We start from the raw sequence: 20,251 nt of genomic DNA, 5'->3' as shown, positions 1-20,251 counted from the left end.
ACTACTTCCAAGGCAAAAGATCTTGCCGACACAATGAGTAACAAGAACAAACAGCATAGTTAATAAAACCACGGAAACTAGGGGAACATTTCAGTAATTACGGTTATTATAGCAATTAAACACGTTGGGAAGATTAAGTTAAATTTCCATTATAATCACTTTGTTGTCTCTTGGTCATGAGTGTGTGACAACTTTTTGGTAGGTGTTCTATACAATCCAAGGACAGGAGGAGAGTCTTGTTGTTGCTTCTGCTCTCACCCCCGGGATTTCACGGGAACGCTCCGAGTGTGAGGAAAGAAAATGTAATCTTTGAGCCTGGAAGTACTATTATCCATATGACATCGATTAAAGGACTATTACGAGCCAAACTCTCACATACTGATCTCTTCCCTAATTTCAAAATGTAGTGTGATATTAGAAGATTTCTTAACTGAAGAAATACATAAAAAGGAAGAATATGGGAATAATAAAGGAGCCTCATTTCAGAGGAGGCATAGACACCTCTCCAAGATGTTACGGGAATCACATGGAAGGCAGGATGATTTAAGATTCTTGCGAGCCAAGATCACCTGATGTTTTAATGTGCTACCGTGGTGATAACGGTTTCACAGAATTGTCAGTTAAAAATCTTACTGGGTATCGCTGGAAGTATTAACCCCTTTGAAAATAGTTCAAATTCAAGCGACTGCACTCTCTTTCCATAAATCTGGGTATGTACCGAGCTTTATCATGAAGTTGGGGTGTTGACTGTGGAAGGCACTGGTACTCTCAACAGCATTTGTTTTATTTTAAAGAAATCGAATTTTAAGATGTAACATATGCCAATTACAGCAGCTGTCACCAAAGCTTCTCCCTCCCCAGCTCCAGTTCTCTCCCCAGCTAATCTTTTCTTTCCTCATCTAGAAGTTGCAAGAATCAGAAACTTCAAACTCTTCCCTATATAATAAGACAATTTCTGGTCATCATATAATGAAAAAGCTTTTATAGATCAGAGCTTTTGGATAAGTGAATTCATGTATTGGGGCTGTAAATAAGGTTTATATTTTCTATCATTCTATGGCTAGACACTGGCTCTGCTATCAGACGATTTACACTTACCCTGGCTTTTTTTGTATCTTGATGTTTTGTGGTTTGTTCTTTCGGTTTAATTCATTCCCGTTCTTGAACCATTTGAATTTGAGAGACGAGTATTCGGAGCTGGTCTCACACCGAAGCACCAGCTTAGAGCCTGCGGCCGACTCCTGGCTTCTCATCTCTTTCAATCGGGGAGGCAAAGCTAAAAAAGAAAAGAAAAGGGAAAAAATTCTGATCATCTTTCAAAGAGGAATATATTCACGTTCGGTGAGCTTGATCAAGACACGGTTCCCAAATGTTTTACTACCTGAGACAGAGAGAAAATGAGTCAGCCAAAATGGATCTCAGCTTGGAGAAAAATAAAATGCCTAAATAAAATATACTTGGGGGTGGGGTGGGGTGGGGGAAAGAACCTAGATTATAAAATAGGCCAGACGGTTACTTCCTCAATCTTTACATTTTCCGATGCCATTAAAAATCCTGAACATTGGTCATTTCAAAACCACAAAAAAACCTATGCTAAAGGAGAATATGCAACCAGGCCATCATCACCATTATTACTAGTTTTAATTCCAGTATAGGTAACATACAATGTTCTATTAGTTTCAGGTGTACAATACACAGGCCATTATATTTTTAAAGCATGTTCACATCTCAGATCACAAATTATCCTCATCATAATTCTGTAAATAGGTACAGCAGGCATCATACCCATGCATGTTTGAAATGGGGAAGTTTAATTTTAGAGATGGGTGACTGACTTGTCCATGGTTATCATGTTTCTGCAGAGTCAGAGTTGGGCTACGCTATCGTCAGAAGTGGCCCAAAGAACAAAGAGAATTCATCACTCTTAATAAGGTTCCTTTCTTCAAGACAGAAATTCTTTGGCGACATCACTCTTTTATTGGACCCACGCTGCTGTCCTACAGACAATGAAGGAACATTCCAGATGACTACTATGCTCTCGCCAAATTGTCAGTTTGACTGGACTTAGCTCTTCTAAATCTTCTCAAGAGAGACTGGAAGTCCTTAATTTGTGCATTAACCTGTAAGAATACATTAAATACCTCCATACCATTCTTATTTTAAGCAAGATTGCTTAAAAGAGTATCTATTCTCTACTTAAATATTTATGGATAAAATGTTATAACACCTGAGATTTGCTTCAAAATAAAATGGTGGTGGGGAATGGATAGGCATAAAAATGAAACAAATTTCCCAAGAAGCGAGTCGATCATTGCAGAAGTCAAGCAACAGGTACACACGGTGTTTGGTTGTACGATTCAATGCAGTATGCCTGGTTTTGTGATAATAAAAGCTTTTGAAAAAATAAAAGCATAATGAATGGACTTTCCTCTGCATACCACAGTTCACTTAATAATCAACATCACAGAACTTGAGCTCTCAACAGCTCTGTTTCCACCGAGCCTTAGAGAAGCCAACTACAAAGTCCACTTCTGCTCCAGTTCAGGTATTAACAGAAAATCCCAGAAAACAAACCACAGCAAATAAGACTGCCCCTCCCTGATCCGGGGTGTAATTATTCACTGGGTATGGTGACCAGGACTCCAAGGACAGCAATCAGAGCCATGTTAGACGTGAACAGGAAATGAAGTGCCTTTCCTACTCTGGGTCTGTTTGTTTTTCTACAATTCTGCCCTTGCCAAGTAAGTCAAAAAAATGTCAGGAATAAGTATATGAAGGTTCCTCTAAGTTATAGCAAAAACCATCTGAGCGTTGTGATTTCTTAGCCGTGCTCCTAAAATTACACGTCCCCTTTTTATTTATTTGGGGGCTAGGAGATGAGGTGGAGAAGTGGGCACTGGAGGCGGAGACCCAGTGGCAAGGTAGAAAACTCATTTCAGCTGTTCTTTGCCTTTGACACCTGATGATTTTGTCTGGTTCTTGCTTTCTGACAGCTTGAAAATAAGGTTTACTTCTGAACAGATCTTATAGGAGTCTTCTTTTGAGGATGGGGTTCATGAATCTCTGTTTTGGAGGTTTTTAAAAACAGACTAAATTCTCATCTATCTGGAATAGTGTCTGTATGGTCTCATTAACTCTTTAAGACCATCTTTGATTTTGTTAAGCCCAGTGAAGGGTTTTAAAGACACAAATTTGCTGGGGCTAAAAAGCACCAAAGAAACCAGCTTACCTGTACTAAGAAAAATAAATTGCCTCCTTATTTTACATATAAACTAGAAGAACTAATTTGATATTTTTTTGGTTTTCGCTGATTTTTACATTTAACGTGGCACACGGACCCAAACTCTCAAGGTAATTCCCTTGCCTCGAAGCCAAATGTTTTCACTACAATATTCCAGAAATCCTTAACTCTTGGTAAGCACCGTGTCCCCTTACCTACCGCTCCACACAACTGCTTATCAATATCATCTCAAAAGAAATCTGCTAGACTTTGTATTCTTCAGTGTGAATAAACAATTTTTCATCAGATCATTTGCATCTTTTTCCTTTTCTCTCATTCCCTTTCTCTCTCCCCCCTCTCCTTCCCCTCCTATCTCTTTATCTATCTGTCCCTGGGTTCTTTATTTAGAATCTGGATTTTAAACGTGAGAAAACAATCAGACGAATTCAAATGGAGGGATATTCTGCAAAACAACTGGTCTAGACTTCCGACGTGCTGATGTCATGAATGATGACAGGAGACTGACTGTGAGAACTGATGGAGATGAAAAGACCTGACAAATACATGCAACATGTAGCTATCATGGAATCCTGCGTCACAGAAAACTCTCTGAAAGATATTATTGGGACTCGTGGGGAAATCTGAATCAAGGTATCGTATCAACATGAAATTTCTCAAATGTGGTCACTGCGTTGCGGTTATGCGGAAGGTCCTTGTGCTTAGGTGGTATTTGCTGCGGTATTGGCTGAAATGTCATGATGTCTTACAATTAAATTTCAAACAATTCAAGCAAATAAGGAAACACATGCATACGTATGCACATAAACACACACACACAGAAGAAAAGGAATCTTGGTTTCCCTCTGTTTCTTGCCATCTGCTCTTGCTTCAGTTCAATAGAAGGCTCAGAATTTCATTAAGTTTTAAAATCTTGGTTAAGTCTGCAGTCATGAAGGGGATTCTTGGGACTATTTGAGTTTTAATTTATAAATGTATCTCCTAAAACTATATCCTCCATTTAAATTCTGTGAGGGAGGGGCGCCTGGGTGGCTCAGTCCGTTAAGCATCTGCCTTTGGCTCAGGTCATGATCTCAGGGTCTTGGGATAGAGCCTCACATGGGGCTCCCTGCTCATTGGAGAGCCTGCTTCTCCCTCTCCCCCTCCCCCTACTTGTGCTCTCTCTCTCTCTGTCAAATAAATAAACACATTAAAAAATAAAATAAAAAATAAATTCTGTCAGTGGGAGGGCACTGAAATCCTCATATGGTTCAACCTCATATCCATGACTTTGGGGCTTCAATCCTCCCTAGGTCCTTCAATGGGAGGAAAACAATCACTCCTGTGGCAGGGCAATGTTTATCCTTTTCTCTGGCATTTCATGCGCGAAGACCCGCACCTCTCTTGTCCTCAAGAGATGATCTGTGATGTAGCGTCACAGAGACCTGCAGATATAAGGTCTATTCTCAAAGCATCCATCCCTGAAACTGACTCCACGTATAAACATTTCATGTTTGGGCTTCTGGTCTATCTCTCTAGCCTAGCCTGAGTTCCTCCCTCCTGCACACAGTTACAAGTCCATCAGAAGTGCAGAAGCTCCCAGCTACTCTAACTTTACAACCCTAAAAGTTCGCTTAGAAAAATGTCCCTGCTGTATCTTTCAGAGGCAACCATCTATGATGGGAGGATACCCCACTTTTCAGAGAAAAGCTCTTTCAAGGAGTTAACTTAAAATCCTCCAGAGCATAAATGGAGAAACGAATCTGTACACCACCAACAAAGCCACACAGCTATGTCCTTGGTCCATGGTGTTCTTTGTCAGTGGGACCTTCCATAGGAGTACCATACAACTTCCTCACTCATTCTTGGTGGAGCCCAGATTCAAGTGTCCTGGAGACTTGGCAACAACCTAAATTCTTCTCTGTCTCCTTACCTAACCACACTAATGGAATAGCCCTGGATATTTCAGATTCTTCCCAAAAGTGCAAACTAATATTGAGCACCTGTGCTTTGTGTAGTTTTTCTCATCTGTCCATAATGAGGTAGTTGAAGAAATTTTCTTTCATTAGATTATAAAATAATAACTATATTTTAATGGAAAACATTTTACTATGTATGTTTCCCAGTCAGGTTTGCTTACCCGAAATAATCTCGTTTATTTCATCAACAAAAATCTACTCCACTAAGTACTTTCTAATACCCAGATACAACTTCATAAGGCCAGGGGTCATTCCTAAACTGTGGGGCAATGTCTTTTCACGGAGTACTTGGATTTTAAAACTGCAAAAAATATTTTATTTGCCTTTTAATCCCTGGCTAAGAATAAAAGATCTGTTCATTAAAATTGCCTTAAGGCAAACGATGCTAAGTTAATGCTTGGAATGCAGTAAGTGTTCTGAGAATCTCAGACGTGACTTATTTGTATTTGGTCTGCCACTATGCAGAATTTCACTTTCAATGTGTTTCTGGAGAGGCGGTATTCCACACCCCAAAACAATGGAATGATAGAGCAGGTTTTAGGCAGTCTTTGCCGAAATCTATTTTGAACTTGCTTGACATTAATATGAATGTATCTACACCCTTAGAAATGTATCAACAGAGACAGACAGTAAAGTGCAAAAAAGAGCAGCCTTTAAAAAATAGAAACTCTAAACCTTCAGAGCAATGCCACACACACTTTACAGGCATTTCTTCTCACTGGCTTTAAGTGTTTTAAAGCCTTTTAAAAGATCACAAACACACTCTGGCAACTCTAACTCAATGCAAGTAGGTACACTTAAAAAGTTTATTTTTGCACTTCTACCTTTCTTTCTTTTTTTTTTTTTTAAGACTTTATTTATTCATTTATTTAGAGATGGGGAGGGGCAAGAAAAGGAGCGAGAATGCCAAGCAGCCTAAGCGCAGAGCCCCAGCGGGACTTGATCCCACGACCCTGATCTGAGCTCAGGACCTGAGCTGAAACCAAGAATCCGACGCTTAACCCACCAAGCCACCCAGGTGCCCCTAAACTTCTCCATTTCTAATTTGATAATGTCACATGGTGTAGGAAAAATAATTGTGGCGGTAACCCCCAAAGCTTTATTTTACATTCACGACCACACAAACCTGTAGGCAATATGTTCACTTATTCCAACAATTTGATGTGTGAATAAATATTTGTGCTCCAGGTGAAATAAACATGTAAGAAGAACTATTCATCGAAGGGATCCTCCTGCTTTAATCGCCTCCCGTGCATGTGTTTTCAAAATATACTCAGTGCTGCTACATCAAATATCGTGCTGTATTGTTAAGAACAGGAAACAAATTCGAGCATGCGTATGGCACGGAGATATGCTGACAGCGTGTGACGCTAGATAAGCTGTTGTTTCTGTTCCGTGAAGGATCTGACAGTGCAGAACTTGCTCCTGACTCTCTCTGTCGGACTAGTGCATCTGAAGAGCTTCACCACACTGAACAAATTAAACAGGAAACCTGCAAAATAGTATCAGATACCGGCGAGCTTGCAGCTGCGATCCCAGAGAAAGCCTCCCCTCCACACAGCCTCTTAAAAGCCTGACATCACACACGAGCAGATCGTGCGGTGAAAATTGGTCGTTCGTTAATGAAAGCCACACGGACACCATCAATCTGTCCTCTAAAGTAGAAGGATGTTCCCTTTTCTGTAGTCATGTTAGAGGTAAATGAATGCCTTTAGAAAGCCTCCAAAATTCCTTTCCTGATCATATTTCTCCCCTCATTGGACCATCTTACGGAGAAGATTACGGTCAGGCACAGAGTGGATGAAGTCTATGCTTGGCCATCTGGTCTTCTGAGCTGCGCTCACAGATTTAAGCTTAAAAGGGAAGATGTATCTTCCCAGGTTAAATTTTGTAACTATAGCTGTGTATAAGACAGCCAATTCTGGCGGCCACGGTATTTCAGAACGCTCCTTGGATTACCGCCCCTGGGACTGCGGCACGGAGCGGTCTGAAGGCATGGTAAGAACCACCCAACGAGGTCATTTGTTGCCGCATGTGGGGACTCAGTGCTCACGCTGGCCCATGCTCCTGCTGAGTCATCTTTCAGAGAGACTGTTCCTGACTCTGCTTAACTAGGGTCTCCTGTGAACTAAAATGGGCTTCTGCTCTTTGTCCCTGTGTATTCAGCAAAGATAGTTGGAAGATGAGATCAAACATGTGCGTGCCTTCGTTTGAGAGAAAGTCACTGTAAAATTCAAGGTTTTATTATAAAGTATCCTCAAGCTGACTCCGTATCATTGGCAGCAAACCAAACCTAACCAGAGAACACACTAGGAATATGCTTCAAAGTACGGTTAAGATAGCTGGACTCCGGAAACACCACGTAGCAGGTCTGTGTCCAAGTGCTGATATGGCGCAAGGATCTGCACGCACACTACTGAAAAACCCTCGTAACATATGCATGGAACATGTCATCACACAGCATAAAACAATAAAATCGGTAGCATTATTTCAACATCTGGCTTCTAATATTCACAATGGTGGTGTCTCTACAGCCAAAGTTGGCTTCTTAACTGCTGTTGACTTGGATTCCCCAAACACATCAGTTTTTTGAAGGGGACTTTTACTTGTGGATGGGCTCAAAGTTTCACTTCTCACAGTCAACTATTACAGGTTGAATGAAACAGTATGATCCTTTTAAATGTCCTATTTGAGGGTATGAGCCACAATCAGACCCAGCAAAACAGAGGCATATTCTAAGACCCCAGAGGATAATAATCACATTGCATATCTGAATACCATACCCAACAGGCAGCATTGAAAAAAAAGCACATGTAGGGGCGCCTGGGTGCCTCAGTCGGTTAAGCGTCTGCCTTCGGCTCAGGTCATGATCCCAGGGTCCTGGGATGGAGCCCCACATCAGACTCCCTGCTCAGTGGGGAGCCTGTTTCTCCCTCTCCCTCTGCCCCTCCCCACTGCTTGTACTCTCTTTCTCTCCGTCAAATAAATAAATACAATCTTAAAAAAAAAAATTAAAAAAAAGAAAAAAAGCACATGTAAAGAAAGAGGAATTTATCATTTAAGAAATTTGTCTCTACCAAATCAATGGAGATGTAAGAATAGTTATTAGTAGGTGGTCATAGTCCCTATTTGAAGGATTAGGCTCTTGGTGGTGGTGGTGGTGGTGGTGGTGTGTGTGTGTGTGTGTGTCCATGTCCATTTTGATTAGCACTATATTCAAACATCCAAATGTCTAAATTTATTAAATGCAAGATACATAAGTTCTCAGGGGCCTAGCACAGAGCAGAACCTCAAGTGATTGCTGAAAGAGTAAACAGAACAAAGAATCTAGAAGATACTGAGAAAGTAGAGACCCAGGTCCAAAAGTTACTCCAGAGGCCACACCTACCTTCTCAAAAGACTATTATTTGGAACGGGCCCCATGACATTATTTTTTGCTTCAATGCATTCCACCGGATTAGGGCTCTTTATACTACTCTCTGCCATATGATGCCAGAGAAAAGGAAATGTTACATATAACTGGAAAATTGTCAAATAAACAGGCGTCTCTACTTGGGATACTTGGGAATTTTCACGTTCTCCTCTATTTCTGTTCTCTGGTCATCACTGTTTGGGCGTTCTTTGCTCCAACCCAGCCTCCGTGAGGATGCCGGTCACTGTGACCACGGCCCTTCCTGTGCTACTCAGGGCCCTAAATAGGAGTCTTCCCAGAGGTCAGGTGTTCACTCACTTCTGCAGGAAGAGCACACACACTGAAATATTATCTCCTCCGCCTTCAAATCAAAGTCGATCGTCTTCATTGATTGACCCCCAGTCCACAAGGTGTAAGCTTGCTCCCTTAACTAGTAAGTGTGCTCTTTGTTTATAGTAAACATATATCCCCATGTTTACCATTCTCTGCAACAGTTCTTGCAAGGGGGTAATTACTTCAATTTACAAGTGAGGATATCTGGGGGGGGGGCGGTTATACTGGAACTTGAACTTGCTTGATGTCACAAGGCTAACGAGCTTCACACCAGGATTTCAACGCAGGACTTTCGTCTCCAGCAAGGGGTGCTTCTGTGCAGCGTGAGGTGAAGGGAGGAAAAGGGGAGGAGGACAGCAGACTCATAGTGGGGCAGAGGATTCTAGACCATGGCCACTGTGGTAATTCTCTGTTTCTCATAATAAGCTACATAAACCAGATCACCTCTCCACGTACGTCTGTGAGAGATTTACAACACTGCAAAATTCTACAGGGGAAAATAAGTGCAGATTTATTAGGTAAGAGAATTTTTTTGCCTGAAAATTGATATTATGTTTGTTGAAATTCGCAATCTTCCTCTTCTCTACGGTTCTGTAGTTCTGTGCCCAGTATTTTGTAAGTTGAGGGCCAAGGAAAAAAACTATAAAACTACCATAAGAGTGTTCCAAAAGCCTAAGAGATGAAGTTGAAATAAGGCCCTCTTAGTACTTTCAACATTAACTCCTTTAGAATAGTAACAGCTAACACTTACTGAGTCCCTACTATGTGCCAGGCAGTGTTCCAAGAACTTTATGTCCACTCTTTTTAAGTGTTATAACCATTCCAGGAGATAGGTATTACTATCATTATTCCCAGTTTACAGAGAAGGAGTCAGAAACAGAGAGGTAAAGCCACCCCCTATAGTCACACAGCAGATAATATCGTGGCACCTGTATCTAGACTCTAGAAGTCTGACTCCAGAGCTCCTGCTCTTAACTAGTGGGCAATTAACAATCATTTGCTATGCTGGATACGCTCCTAGGTCAAATGTCAAATTTAATATATTGATATCTTAAGAGTAACCACAGTTTCCTGATCAAATCTGGGATACACTACATGGCAGATCATTTCTGCACATAATTCCCAGGACAAAAAAGTCTGAGAGAGAAAGTAGATATGAAAATGGCTGAATTATCTAAGCTACCTGGGTGATTTATAAGGAAATCAAACCAGATCGAACACTTGAAACTGGTATACCAAAACCATTTTTTTGACCTGTGTGACTATCTGTCATCTGCCAAATGCCACAAGGGTAAACCACGCTCTATCTCGCTGAAACTCAATAGCCCCTGGGTGAGGACACAGCGACAAGAGGGTCTTCACAGATTACTGTTGTCCTTTCGAGGTGTAAAGGCAAACACCGTGACAAGGGATGCGGGAGCCAATCACGGCGCCGTTGCTGGCAGCGCAAGCCCGTGTTCAACAGGGCTGCCTCCTTAACGCTGTCACCACAGCTGCCGCCAATTCTAGGAGCGTCTCCCTCACGGACAGAACCTAGAAGATGTCCCACCAGCTTCATTTAAGGCCATCCATACACAGGGTTGAAACGGATCCATTTCAGTTTGAGCTAACTGATGTGCAGCAAATCTCATTTGACGTAAGTTTATAAATTTGATCCTTTCTGTTGTCAAAAAGTGGGGCTTTTTCTTTCATTTGTTGCACAAACCTGCCATATTCTACTCCAATACATCACTTAAAAACAGAGAAATGGAGAAATATCTAGTTACCGCAAATTTGGTATTATATTTATTTTCTTATTGGAACGAGGCTTTTCTCTTCTGATGTGTTTATTGCTTAAGTAAATTTAGCACACTTGCATGACCTTGGTGTGTTAATATTTGTCTTCATAACCACGATTTCTTTGTTCAAATTGATTTACAATCATTGAATGAACTGGTATCACTAACATTCCCTTTTTCTCATTTGAAAGAAGGAAATTATATAGATAGATGTTCTAAACTGGATAAAATTTCCAGGTAAGATGAGTTAGCCCTTGATTGTAATGAGTTTTAAACAGTGACAACTATGTGAAGACTTTTAAGCATGACATAAAACATATGCATAAAACCTAAAGCATTGCTTGTGAGCAAAGCCCTTCACTGATCTACCAATGATAGCTCCCCATGATCTATTTTTCACACGGCCAGTTCAAATGTATTCCTTCTGTGAAGAAGAAGAAAAAAAAATTTAGCAGTGCTAATCATAAAATAAATGTATCCTTTCAGGACATCTAAAATTTATTTCTTTGTTATTCAGGCAGGTCAATTTTTCTGGCAACCACACGTTTCCGACTTTTCCTTTTTATTTACAGATAACTTATTAAACTGGATGACACTGGAAGGTACATGCCAGGATTGAACGGAGACTTCTTGACTCACTGAGGCCCACCAGATCAAAGTTCAATTTCTCTCCACGCCGTTTACTACAGTTTTAAATAACCAGCCTTGCACCCCTTCTTACGTAGAGCCCAAGTCTGACTTTCCGAGGATCTTTAAAGCTTGGGTAGCTCTTTGCAGTTTTAAGCAGGTCTGCAGACAACCTAACAATTGAATCCTTATCATTTTGCTTCTACCCCACAGGAAAGACCAGGGAAGGCGATTTTCTTATCTTTAGGTTCCCAGGGTCATGAATTTGGTGAAGAGGTGGAAAATGACCAGAGTCAAATTAAACAGACTGTTCGTAGTAAGAAAATCTGGGCTACATCACTGACCATCTGAAACAATCTAATTTTGTCACCTATCTTACAGAGCTCCAATGCTGGGATGCTTTCCTGTACAGAACTCACAAGTCAAATTGTTAAGATTAGAGCCAAAGTAGTCTGGTTTCAGACAACACACACATGCACGCGCGCATACACACACACACACACACACACACACACACACACACACACAATCTCTCTCTAAGGAAGACTTAAAATTCATAGCTTCCCTTATTTTACATAAAAAACAAATGCATTAAAGCATCTTTTGAAAATAAAAGTGAGCTGCTTCCCACACATGGAGATAATCCTTTGGTGCCTAAATTGCAATCGCATTTCCCCAGCACTGAGATTCACAAACATGACACAAAAGAAACGTAAATGAAGTTTGCTTAGCCTGTCAACATGTAGCTTTTCCTTCCTCCATAGGGCCCGGCACACCACTAGAAATACCTTTCGTTTTGTTTGTTTTTCTTTAGAAAGAAGTTTAATTAGATTCACTGCTAATAGTTTCTGGTCCCTGAATTTAAATCCCTAACTCCGCGCAAAACGTCCTGCACGTCTCTCTCTAGCTTTCGAGAATCTTTATTACCCGTAAGAATGGACAGTCAGCAAACCCGGGGTCCAGCACTTGTTTGGTTTGTGGGATTAGGGAGTCACATAATTACTCTGAACCTCAATAATCTTGTGCATAAAGGCGGTGGGGGGAGTACCACGGCCTTACCTATTTCACACAGTTGTGAAAACCTAATTAAAAAATGATAGCGAAAACATCCTGCATCTTGAAAAAAATGAGTTCTCATGAATAGTGCTGATTTGACTGCCATTATCTAGAAATCAGCTGAAAAGTTAGAAAATAGTAGGTCCTATAAACGCAGAAGGCACAACATTACATAATTAACACCTGAAAAGCTGCATATAGCTTTGGTCATTCTTCAAGACCCACCCTCTCCTGCCCCCCCCAAAAAAGGCAGCTGGAAGCCATCAAGAGGGGCCACTGAAATGTTCAAAGGGAAGGGCTGCCAGTGTATAGAAATAGACTAAACATCATAGAATCCTCGAGACTGATAGAGGAAGGCCAAGAGAGGAAAGCCATGGGTCCTTAAAGTCATCAAAATTTTATAGTCATAGAACTGTCGAAGTATGAAGCAAGTCGTTTTAGAACAGAAAAAGGAAATGAACCTTTTTTTGCACAATAAGAAGGATGATTTGGAAAACGCTTATTCTGGGAGTCTGTGCAGGAAAAGGACTCAGGAAGCAGTACGCAGGAGGAAAAGGTGGGCTTTGGAGTCGGGCAGGCCAGCTTCCGACTCCAACCTGACCAGTTCCCTGGCCCTGGGTGAGACCCAGCCCCTCTTCTGCATGGCGGGTTTGCCTCACACGGGATGAAGGGAGAGTGCCGTACCGTGTACTTCGAACCGGTCAGATTCAGAAAGAATTCACTACATTCATGGACGGAACTAGAGACAGCTCATGGTTAGGTTAGTAAAGCTTCCTTCCTAGAAGGCCATGTTCACCATCTGTGACCTACTCTGGGCAGAGTCCGAGGAGGGCATTCCTTGTACTACCAGCACTTAGCCTACTGTTTACGATCTCATCTCAGGATGAAAAGGGGTACTCATCTGGTGAAATCTGAATAAGGCCGGTAGTTAGGCACAGTATTAATACTAATGTTAATTTTTAGTTTTGATCAATATACCAAGGGAATGGGACGCTGGATGAGGGGCATATGGGAACTCTGTCCTATCTTTGCAACTCCTCCATAAATCTAAATTATGCCCCCCAACACACTCCAGATGGCTTGCCTAAATTATATATTTTTTGAATGGTAAGTTAAGTGCCCCTCTTCTGTGTTCCCATAAAGCCATTACCATTCCTTTGACTACAATGCACTTTCTAGGTGTTTGTTTCACCAAAGAGACAGAAGGCTCCTTTAAGTCCAGGCCTTTTTTTTTTTCTTTAATTCATCTTTTATCCTAGTAACCAGAATAGTGCTCGATAGTATTTGCTGAATAGATAAACTAATAAAGAAATAAAGTCAAACTGTGATTCAAATACTCCATATCAAATGAGCCCCTAGTTTCTCTCTAATACACAAGATTTACGTTAGAACATTGGCTTTATCAAGGTTATCACCACTTTTCTTACTCACATTATATGAACCAATTACATGGTCTCTTTTCAACCAAACATATTAGAATATTGTGTATTGAATACCTTCCAGAATACAAATAACGTCCAGATTCAGGCTCATTCTTACAGAAGAGGGGCTAGGTCTCACCTAGGGCCAGGGAACTGGTCAGGTTGGAGTCGGAAGCTGGGCTTTATCCTCTCAGATATTTCTTGATTTCCATTCTTGCAACAAACGTTAGTGTGTCTATTAAAGAGATATCCCTGTTTTAAGTACTCGAGATACAGACCCGAATAAGAAAAACAAGATCACTACCCTCCTGGAGCTTACAGCCTGGGGTGGGGGCAGGAAGAGGAAGAACCTATTAGCCACTTAGGCGGTAGCATGATTTGTGAAATAAATTCTTTATCTTTGCAATCTAAAAAGGCTAAAAAATGCTGAGGCAGCTATATCCTCTCCACTCAGTCATGCAATATACAGCCTTCTCTATTCAAATTAAGACTCTGAGAATTGATCACTAAATCCATATACAACCACCTGATATTAATCAGCCAAACATTGCTCAAAGGGTAAGATGGCATTTTGAAAACGTATATCCATCTGTTACAGATTACTTTCCTTATTAAAACAGCTATTCTACTAGGTAGGCTTTCTCTGCATAAATCATATTCGCAATACTTCATGATACCATGTTTTGCTCTTACCATACTTTAGTACTAAATACAAGTCATGAAGTATGGCCGGTGAAAAGCCCGAGTCAGCCAGGCCTAAATTCAAATCCCACTCTGCCGTATGCTGGCTGCGAGACCTTTGGTAAATTAGCAAAATTCTCTAGGCCTCAGTCTCCTAAAATGTAAAATGAGATTAAATAGAACCAGCTTCGCAGGGCTGTGAAGAGGATGGAAGAAGATGATGGAATAATGTACTTAGCAGTCCGTGTGTGTCACATGGCAAGCGGGCAGCGACATCGGTGCTATTCTTAGTACATCATTATTTAGGTCCTTGTTTAGTTGTAGCAGCTTACTAAGTTTTCTAAATTAACATACGTTTTTAAAATTACTGCCCACTCAGAACTGAGACCAAGGAAAGCATATTTATTCCTGTCGTGGGCAAAATAATGACTTCCAAAGATGTTCCCATCCTAATCCCTAGAACCTATGAATATGTTGCCTTTCATGGCCAAAGGGACTTTGCAGGTGGGCTTAAGGTAAGAAACTTGAAATGGGGAGATTGTGTTGTACCATCCAGGGCACCCAACATAATCATGTGAATCCTTAACCACAGGTGATCTTCCCCTGTTGTAGTCAAAGAATGGGCAGGGATGGGATGTTGCTGGCTTTAAAGTCAGAACCCAGCCCCCCACCCCGCCCTCCATCCAAAAAATGTAGACAGCCTCTGGAAGTTGCAAAAGCCAAGATTCCCTTCTAGAGCCTCCAGGAGGGAATGCAGCCCTGCCAACATCACGACGTTAGCCCAGTGCGACCCGTCTCAGAATTCCACCCTATAGAACTCTTAAGATAATAAATGTGTGTTGTTTTAAGCCTCTCCGTTCATGGTAGTTAGTTACAGCGGCAGTAGAAAACTATTACAGTCCCCAAAGAGAAATCAATTGTGTTAACCTTCCAATATTAAGAACTGTGGAACCCTATCTCATGAAATGGTATATAGGACCTAATTGACAAAAATAGGTACACCAGGGTAAGTAGAGCCCAGCTACGCATCATTCACCCTTAATATCCTCCTATGCGGAATCCAAGAGAAAGTTCACATCAAAGGAATCATAGACCCCAAAGCACAGAGATTGAAACAGAGACTGAAAACCATCAGGAGTTCAAGAACTCAAGTTCAGCCCCAGAGACTGACCCCAACCAGTGGTGGCCCCATCAACCATTCTCTCTCTGGCCTCTGTTCCCTGTTTGCAAAACGAAGAGGTCGGGTCCTCTTGCGTACTGTTAAGCTCCAAAGTGAGTCAGAGAGATCTTTTTTCTCGTTTTTGTACACTGTGTTTTAAGAATTTATAAGCAGAGAGTCACTGACCAAATTTTTAGATTTAAACATGTTTTACGAATCCTAGCATCCCAATGGCAATAGCATACAAAAAAAAGAGAGAACAGGCCTTTTACAGAATCTTCCAAGGCTTTCAAAAACCCAAATCTAAAAATTGGTAGAACTGTGCTTAAATTTGACAGTTATGGAACAAAACAAAATAAATTATTTTTCTCCTGACTTCAAGCAGCAATAGTTTCCTTCTCGATTTTTAGAAAATGTAATCATTTAGGCATTTTAATAAATAAAAATTAAAAAATCCTCAAAATAAGACTTCAGGGATTAATATCACATTTACTTCGGGGTTGATGTCTGACGAAATCCATCACTTGGAAATCATATATCTTAGTTCAAGACCCAATTTCTATTTCTAAAGAAAGCTGTATCTTGCATAACTTTGGTATTCCTCAACTATCTTACATAACACAAGGGAAAATTGTAGGATGGGACCAAAAACATGCAGCAAACCTAGCTCTAAAAGGGGAAAGATCACCCTGAAACAAGTTATAAATTACAGAAGTATGACTCTTAAGACCCTAACCTAGATCAAGCTTCTAGACAGGTCATAAGGGCTATTCCCTAGTAACTGTGTTGTCAGTGCTTTCCGGAATCAATCCATCAGCAATGCAGTGGACTTCTTTTTTTTAATCATTCGAAAGCACCTGCAAAGACTCAAACTGTAAGACTATTACCAAGATGGAAACCAAAAATAAATAAATAAATAAATAAATAAATAAATAAATAAATAAAAAGAGGGAGCAAAATTTCTCTAATGGTTCTGCTACAGCGCGTGTTAATGTGATAAGGAGCTCCTAAGCAAGGGCATGATATCAGCACATTAATGATCTGAAGCACTAAGGGACAAGTTTTCTTCTTCTAAGGGACAGGATGAAAGACACAGCCTTAGTGATACACGAAAATCTCACGAAAAGAAAGCTGATATCCTACAGACGTGTACTGGAAGTCACGGCCGTTCTAGCAGCTTCAAGAACTGCTGCATTTTCCACTCTGCGCGGCCATATGGAGAAGCTGCTGGTACAGATGAAAAAGCTTCAAGAAATATTCCCCCGTTTTTGTAAGAAGTGCTAGAACGATGGCCTGTGCCAATCTTTAAACAAATGGGTGAATAGGTTAATACTGATCTCTGCTAGAAGAGAATGCTCAAGGACCAAGGTCTGCCAAACAGGGACCAGTCTCAGGTGTAAGGGTATAAAGATTCAAGTAAGTTGTTGAGAACAAATATTCTTGGAGCTCTCATGGTGCTACAGTTTCTCATCAGGACCGTGATAATTCTTGGGGAGGCTTTACTTCCAGTCCCGTAAGTTTTCCCTCTTCACCTCGCCCTACTTTTTCTAGAAGCCCCATTATTTTTAGTGTGTGATTTTGCTAAATAGGTGTTTTGTTGTTTTCCAGGAATGCAAACACGAGTCACAGCAGAAATATCTGCAAACAGAACAGGGATCTGTCAATGGTCCTGCAGGCTCCCAGCCCCAGACCAGAAGCTCTCAGAGCCTGGTACGTAGAAGTCACTGGGGCGAGTTCACCAAAATGTACATGAAATAGTCACAGCCCTTATTAAAGACTCTGAATCACTAGAGTCACAGACAAGCCTACGAATGTGCTCTTCCAAAAAGCAGCCCTGGGCTGCTTTGGGCATAACATTTTCAGAAATACCACAAATGCTCTCGAGGGGGGCCCTTCTCTCCAAAGGTTGTTCAGCATTTACAAAAAGTTAATGCCCACTGCATTAAGTCTTTTCAGTAAATAAACATTATATATATATATAATGTGTATAATATATTTTATATATATATATATTTATATATCTGAATGCTTACAATGCTAGGTAAATTAAAGAGAAATAAGATTTAATTTCTCTTTGGGAAAATACAGAACCTCATAGAAAGAAACATATATAAATTGTAAGAATTTTTACATTCTTATGAGAAGTGCTATCTATAATGGGCAGCTTTGTTACCTACATGGTTTGAGTACACGGTTTGAATTCTAACCCTTCATATCCAAAATAATAGTTAACTAGGAGGCAATGCTGGGTCTAAAAAAAAAAAATCCTTTTTGAAAAAAGAAGAAAGAGAGAATCAGATATTCCAAACACTGTCTCCTGAACTAGACACCTGCACGCATCTTCGTGTGTTATGACAGGTAGACCATCCTCCATGCAAGGGCACAGTCATTTCATAATATTTAAACAACTCATCTAAAGTATATTGCATTAACCAGGAACACATTTATCTTGGAGAGTTCATAGGGAGGTTGCTTCGAAATACTTTTTCCCTAATCCTTGAAGCTCTATCAGAGAAAGAACTTGAAATCCGTGCCTTCTCTAAGATGAGTGTATGTCAGCCCCCAGATTTGAGGACTAGACCTACAAGTGGTACTTGAAAACTATAAAAGGTATAAGAACTGATCCTTAGACCTATTTCACCTTCATTAGAGCAATCAAGCCCTACCTGGTGTCACCATTTAATCTTTACAAAAACACTTACCTCTAAATCTTTTCCCATGTTCTATTTCTCTGCTAGGCAACCATGAGCGTTAATACTTGTGTGGATATAAGTATCTTCAGCTTAGCTCTTTCCTTTGAGATTTAGACCTTTTTTGGTGTTGCTTCTCTTGAAAAATGGCACAAACAGCCATTCAGGTGAGCAAATCTAAAATTGAAATACCTCATTTACTCATGACCTATATATCCAGTCCATGAAAAAATTTACCTTGATTTCACTACCACCCCACCCCCCACCTTATCCCCAAGCCTTCCTGGAAGGGAAATTCTGAAGTAGAAATTGGGCAATAATAGAGCCAATGAACTAGAAACTAGTGAACCATAAAGCAATCACAGAAGTAGGGAAGAGGGGAAAGAAGAAGTAGGCCGACCACAAGGGCAATTAAGCACCAACTGAAGTCAAACACGCATCCTAGAAAAGGCGGAAGTAGCCAGAAAAGAATGGTCTTCGTGAAGGATGGCAATGCCCATTACAGATGCTGATGCCAGAGAGGCAGACCCGACCAGTATGGACACTCAGACAAAGGTCACTTGTAAACGTGAGGAAGGATTAGAAGCTGGAGTGAGAAGAAGCGGTATTGCTGGGTGGGGATCCCGGGAAAGGATTTATAATCTGCTGCGTAGCTTTATTCTACATTCGGCTTCTGTTCCTCAAAGGCCTTTTGAAGGCCTGACGAAAACCCTCTGAGAACCCAGATTTTTCGTTAAAAGAAAGAACTGGCTGGAGACATAGGCAACGCCAGCTATGGAAAATCAGAATAAGAACGGTTACACCCGTAGCAACAACATATGTTGTAGGCAGGATACTGAGAGGCTAATAACTCTTCAAGGGGTGTTGTAGAGCAGAGGGAAGCAAAATAATGGCCCTCAGGCCAAATCCTGCCCACCATCTGTTTTTGTAAATAAAGTTTTATTGGAACACAGTCATATTCATTTGTTTATGAACTGTCTAGGGTTGCTTTCATGCTGAACTACAGAGTTGACTTTTACAGAAATGTTTGCAGACTCCTGTTACATAAAGTAGGCACAGAATTTCATCTAGTAATTAGAATGGGTTGGTTCTGCAAGGACAGATTGCAGAACGGGAATAAGTCACGTAGTCTCTATTTTGAGGTCTAAGAATGAACGGAGTATACAGAATAGAATGTCCAAAATGGTATCTGTGAATGAAAGGGCAACTAGCTCCCTGTCCAGATAAGCAGACGAGGCTGACATGCCTCTGATGAATGCTGACATTCCCTAGTTCAGGCAAAAAATATATTTATGTATTTTCCATCTAGGACCTTATCTATTATATAGAATATACAGGTAAGAAAAGGCTAGTGGGAAAATCAACCGCAAGGTAAGGAAACACGTTTGTTATGAGTTTGTGAATTCATACTTGATTTACTCTATATTTTTTGGTGTGTATGATTTTATTTGATGATTTCCTGCCTACAAAAAGAGGAGGGCTGATTCACGGACCCCCTGACTGAGAGTGGTTATGAGAAAGAAGAAATGAGGCCTATGGAATAAAAAAACAGACAAAATCATGAAATGTCTCACCCATCCGGAATCTGAGCGACAGCATCACCCAACAGAGGAAGATTCTGATATTACTGGATTAGTAATTTATAAAGTCCTCTATCCTTTTAAATGGCATTATGCAGAAACACAGGTCCCTAGTGGCTGTCAACGATTTCCAGCCATAGCCGCCATGACTGGGATGAGATGTAAATGTAAGCGGGAAGAATGCGCTGTAGTATTTCCGGATTGTAACTGCGACAATGGATTATTATTTTAGACGGAATGAACTGCTTAATGAATCAAAGCTGGACAGTAACAATATGAGAAGACAATTAATTCTGCACCTTGTTATGCTATATGGGA

The 20,251-nt window shown here is 40.7% G+C and overlaps 1 protein-coding gene across 2 annotated transcripts in view; it reads right to left on the bottom strand.

Moving 5' to 3' along the window:
- NRG1 (neuregulin 1) overlaps window positions 1–20,251 on the bottom strand; it is a 1,047,504-nt gene that overhangs the window by 168,437 nt on the left and 858,816 nt on the right. For both annotated transcript variants that reach the window (XM_040643286.1, XM_040643288.1), the window contains exon 2: window positions 1,099–1,276. In XM_040643286.1, coding sequence (XP_040499220.1) covers window positions 1,099–1,276 — 178 coding nt within the window. The remainder of the gene's footprint in view (window positions 1–1,098; window positions 1,277–20,251) is intronic.

This window comes from Ursus maritimus, unplaced genomic scaffold (genome assembly GCF_017311325.1).
Source record: "Ursus maritimus isolate PB19 unplaced genomic scaffold, ASM1731132v1 scaffold_28, whole genome shotgun sequence".
Classification (NCBI taxonomy): domain Eukaryota; kingdom Metazoa; phylum Chordata; class Mammalia; order Carnivora; family Ursidae; genus Ursus; species Ursus maritimus.
The sequence above is the reverse complement of the archived record's forward strand: the minus strand, read 5'-3'. Positions and strand labels throughout refer to the sequence as shown.